Source organism: Myotis davidii, unplaced genomic scaffold (assembly GCF_000327345.1).
Source record: "Myotis davidii unplaced genomic scaffold, ASM32734v1 scaffold411, whole genome shotgun sequence".
NCBI classification, from domain to species: Eukaryota; Metazoa; Chordata; class Mammalia; order Chiroptera; family Vespertilionidae; genus Myotis; species Myotis davidii.
The window spans coordinates 1-5,000 of record NW_006282917.1 but is presented as its reverse complement, the minus strand read 5'-3'; the positions used below and the strand labels follow the sequence as shown (position 1 = coordinate 5,000).

Below are 5,000 nucleotides of genomic sequence, written 5' to 3'. Positions count from 1 at the left end.
GAGGAAGGGAGAGGGATAGAGAGTTAGAAACATCAATGAGAGGGAAACATCAATCAGCTGCCTCTTGCACACCCCCTACTGGAGATGTGCCCGCAACCAAGATACATGCCCTTGACAGGAATCGAACCTTGGACCTTTCAGTCCATAGGCCGATGCTCTATCCACTGAGCCAAACTGGTTAGGGCCAAATCAAGGTATTTTAAGCTATAAATTCTTTAGAGTATTTACTGAACAATCACCTACAATTCATATAATTTTACTTTTATATCCCAAGTGGTAACTTTGAATAAATTCTCCAAATCAATACATATCTCTATTTCCTTCTATCATCAAAGCTAAAAGGTGGATATACCATATAGGTATATCAATGGTCTAGTTTTCATTACAACTTGAGAAAAATATTTGAAAAGATTTATATAAGACATTACTGACAAAGCCACTTTAATTATGTTAATACCAGAGATACAGGATCCCCAAGTATACTGATCATGCAGCAACCTAATTTGGGAAACTTCTGACCTAGAACTAGTTCAACACAAGTTTTCAGACAACTTTCTCAAGTGCATTACTTAAATTATAAAACTTTTAAGGATATTGGCCTTGAGAGGCCTATGAAGAAAAGGCTGGGCTCTCTGCTACTTAGTATTCAGTCATGTACAAAAGGCTTGTGGTCGACAAATTGAAGATTCTCGAATAGGACATGGCCATAGTAGGTATTCAACATTTCTTTAATAATGAATAAAATTACTAATCACTCTAGAAGAGATTGTCCCACCAAAAGCCACTTTAGAAGTCTTAGAGAAAGAACTTACCTCAGTTTTACCAATAATATAAGGCTAACCAACAATAAGTTAAATATATCTTATAACAGACAAAAGTACAAGTAATTTGTCAATATGTATTGGCAACATTTTTTTTAAATGCTTACTCTTTGACACATTTTGAAGCGCTTGTTCCATGAAAACAATCCAAAATATAGGAAAAACTATATGCATATATCATCAAAATTAAAAACACAGAAATTAAATGTCTAACTGAACTACTGCATAAAATACGGCACATATCTTTGATAAAAATAATGCCCATGAAATCCATTACTGTGTTTCGAAGACTTTACTGGCTCCATTTTGCCTCCAAGACAAATTAGGCAACTTTCTCTACCTCCTTCAGCCTCATATCTCACCCCCTCCTCTTAATCTACAATAATCTATACTTATAATCTATACTCTAGGTACACTTTACCAGCCCTCTCTCCACTCCCAATTTCCCTAATTTCTGAATACTCCTAGGTACTCTGATAGCACTTTTCCATCTAAGTCATACTTCACAGTAACTTATAATAATTGTCTTTTTCTCCTACCAGAATTAATACCTACTACCTAGCATAGCACTAGATCTTAAGTAGACAAATACATGCAGAAATGAACTAAGTAACATTATAAATGCTTACAATGCTACTGAAAATTAACAGGGGGTTTTGGGGAACTGTATGATCTATTTTCTTTTTTCTTTGAAACATTCTAAGATTGTGTGTGTGTGTGTGTGTGTAAATTTTATAATGCAAAAGAAAATATAGTCATGCACATATATACTAAGTCTCAACGCAGTAATAGCATTGTAGTACTAAAACATGCTTATAAAACCAGTTCCTCAAACTTTTATTTCTTCTACTGCCAAAATGCATAAAACCAAATAAAGACAATATGTGAGAAACCAGTAAGGTAGCTAGTCCTATTACCTGAGTGGAGTTAGATAGTTGGTTTTTCCACGGCTCCTCTGCGCTGCTGGTCAGGTTTGTGCGGTTATGAGGTAGAGTGAGTGCGTTTCGCTGCGGGTAAGGCACGTTTCCATTACTTCCACTTCCTGTTATGTGATTATTGCCTATCAAAAGAGTGTCTGTACTTCCCAGCATTCTTGATGTGCTACAGGGAGCATGGCCTGCAGAAAAGGGTCCATTGGCCAAAGGCTGCCCTGGGCAGGCAGGGCGGACTCCGGGCTGAGAGGCGCTAGGCACTCTGGTCAGAGCAAGCGGTGGCTGCTGGCCAGAGACTGAGTTTGTAGGCAGTGATGAGTCAGCTGCTGGCCCATTAGGAATTCCAGTAGATCGTACCTGTGCAACTCCTGTTTGTCTCACCTATCAAAAAAACAAATAAAAAATAAATTCTGCTTGTGTAGCCCCAGGGGAAAGAATCAGAATATGAAGGTGTATAACCAAGTGATCTCTGATTTTACCCTAACATTTATTTCTCTACATGGAAATATATATACCTTAAAAACAAAAAATTGTGCTTGTTCATATTTAGAATAGCTTTTTCAGAAAAGCAGAAATCAGTTTTATTTTTAATAAACATCCCTTTAGTAATGACAAAAGAAAGCAGCTGAATATTATGGAAAATGACACTGGAATTTGTGTCTTCCCCAATCACAAAATAGAAAATCTCAAAATTTCTTTCTACTACATTTATACGCCAGATCCTTAAAATTAAACACACACTAAAGAACTCCACTTCGGTTTAGAACAGATAGCCTGTTAAATATCAAATAATATAAATAAACCGTTAGAATACATACAAAATAGCATGTAAATAAGTAAAATACTAAGTCCTGTGTTCAAAATTAAATTTACAGCTCTTTTTTCCTAAAAATACCTATGTATTATTAGTATTACTAAATTCCATAAATACTGGGAGAAAGTAGAAGTGGGCATGAACATGCTCTAAAATGATGTTCTGGTCAATAAAAATATTCAAAATGCTACCAAATTTTAGGGGGAAAAATGCTATACACACTTGGTGCTGCTGCATTAAGACAAACTGACTTTCCAGCTGTTCCAGCATCAGTTTCTGAGCTGGATTTAAATTATTTCTATTTGCACGGAGCTGTTCCAAGTGCTAGAAGAAGAAGAAAAGAAGAAAAAAGAATATAGTCAAAGATATATCTAAGAAGCTCAAGTTCACTATTTTAAGTAACCTTTCCCTGAAATGACCAGATAAACTCAGAATCACTTTCTAGTCAAAGACACTAATTTCTGACCAATAGCTATCAACCCCAAGATGAAGTCTTTTAAGAAGTTTGAGAAAGTTAAGAAAGAAAGAAAGATTCAAACCAAACAAAACAAATGAACCTCATAGATGCAGAGAATACTGGTAGTTACCAGAAGGGAAAGGGTGGGGAGTCAAAATGGGTGAAGAGGATCCATGGTGAAAGATGATAACTAGATGTTTGGTAGTGATCACTTTGTAGTGCATACAGATGTCGAATTATACCATTATTCACCTGAGACATATAATGTTATCTACTAAATTTATCTCAATTTTAAAAAGTAGTTTAAAAATATAAACATTCATCTGAAGAGGGTTTACTGCAATGTGATCCTTGAGATAAATGAGCACAAAATTTTACTCTCTAACACAGTATTTTTCAGTATTCACACAGAAAGCTCTTTAAGCTTAAAAATGCATTATGACAAGTACACTCAAACAGCACAGTTTGGAATAGGAAGAGTTGGACAACAAATTGTGTAAATCTAGTGATCTACTTAAATAAAAGTGTAACATCTACATAAAGAAATATGCTGTAACCATAAAAAATAAGGAAGCTCTCTCTATACATTGACAAGAAAATGTCTGTAAAAGAGATAATTAACGATATATATAGCATTCTATCATTTGTACAAAAAAGGAAAAAGATAATATATGAGAAGGGTGCATACATATTTTCTTGTGTATGCACGACATATCTCTGGAAAGATAACTATTCATTCTGGCTGTCTGCTAGGAGTGGAACTGAATGATTAAGGCCAGGAGTTTGAAAGAGAATTTACTCTATATACTGTATGTTCATATTAATAGTTTAAACCATTTGAATATATTATCTGTTTAAAAGTAAATGTTGCCTGGCCGGAGTAGCTCAGTGGTTGAGCATCGACCTATGAACCAGGAGGTCACAGTTCGATTCCCAGCCAGGGCACATGCCTGGGTTGTGGACTCGATCCTCAGTGTGGGGCGTGCAGGAGGCAGCTGATCAATGCCTCTCTGAAATCAATAAAGTAAATGTAAACAAGAATGAATTATCTGTTAGTCTGGTAAATATGAGTTCATTTTATTTATGTGCATGTTGAGTTTACTGCTATTCAACTTTAAGAATACTTTAAAAACTTAAAGCTTACTATCTTTACTCTTTTTTAACAGAAAAACAATATGTCAAAAACATGTCTTACATACCTGTAATTTCTGTGGTGGCAAACACCATGAATGACTTGGTTGCTGTACTGGAGGATGTGACACTGCATGGCCACTACTCCAATTATCAGAAGTATTCTGGGAAAAATTGATAAAAAGAAACTTAAAAATATTTGGTGAAATCTAGACTTAAAAATAATGATTAATGGAGGCCAAATGACTATGATTGGAATATTTACATATAAAAGATGTTATGACATTAACTTTTAAACATAGCTTTACATGCATAATAAATTCGGAAAAATCACAAATTTAAAAAATATTGATTTTTTAATAAGCCACCCAAAAAGGCCCACCCCTAAACTATGTCCCAAATGGCTAACCTAAATATCACACTGTCTACTAGGTCCAACATTAAATTTATTTCAATGTCAGTAGAAAGTGATAATGAAAAGTGTGTTGCAATCTTAACGGCAGGGAGATGAATAAAATGACTTGATGAAGGCAAAGTTATCCCTACGTTCTGTTTTTAATATGATACTAAGAATTTGGGATGGAAAAACTCAAAACCTTTCACTCTTTGATGTCCACAGATTTAAAATAAAGGACAGGAGATGTTCAAACTGCACAAGTTCGGGGCAGTTGGGAATTTCTTTTTTGACAGGATTTTCTATTTCTCTAAGATATATACCTTGGTTGGACTAGATGTTCTTTTCCTCTTGGCAGGACTGGACAGGCCATCTACTTGGCTAGAAGGAATCGTGTGTAGTGGCAAGGATTGCTGTGAAATTGGTGTTTGACTGAGGCCTAATACAGGTT

General features: G+C 35.2%; 1 protein-coding gene across 1 annotated transcript in view; it reads right to left on the bottom strand.

The window, feature by feature from the left end:
* The window catches only part of KDM6A (lysine (K)-specific demethylase 6A), a gene marked incomplete at its 5' end in the record, with an annotated part of 46,441 nt that extends 41,446 nt beyond the window's left edge, over positions 1-4,995 (bottom strand). The window contains 4 exon segments of the mRNA XM_015561896.1: positions 1,739-2,134; positions 2,790-2,891; positions 4,224-4,319; positions 4,873-4,995. Of these exon segments, the coding sequence (XP_015417382.1) occupies positions 1,739-2,134; positions 2,790-2,891; positions 4,224-4,319; positions 4,873-4,995 (717 nt within the window).
* Positions 4,996-5,000: the final 5 nt, after the last annotated feature.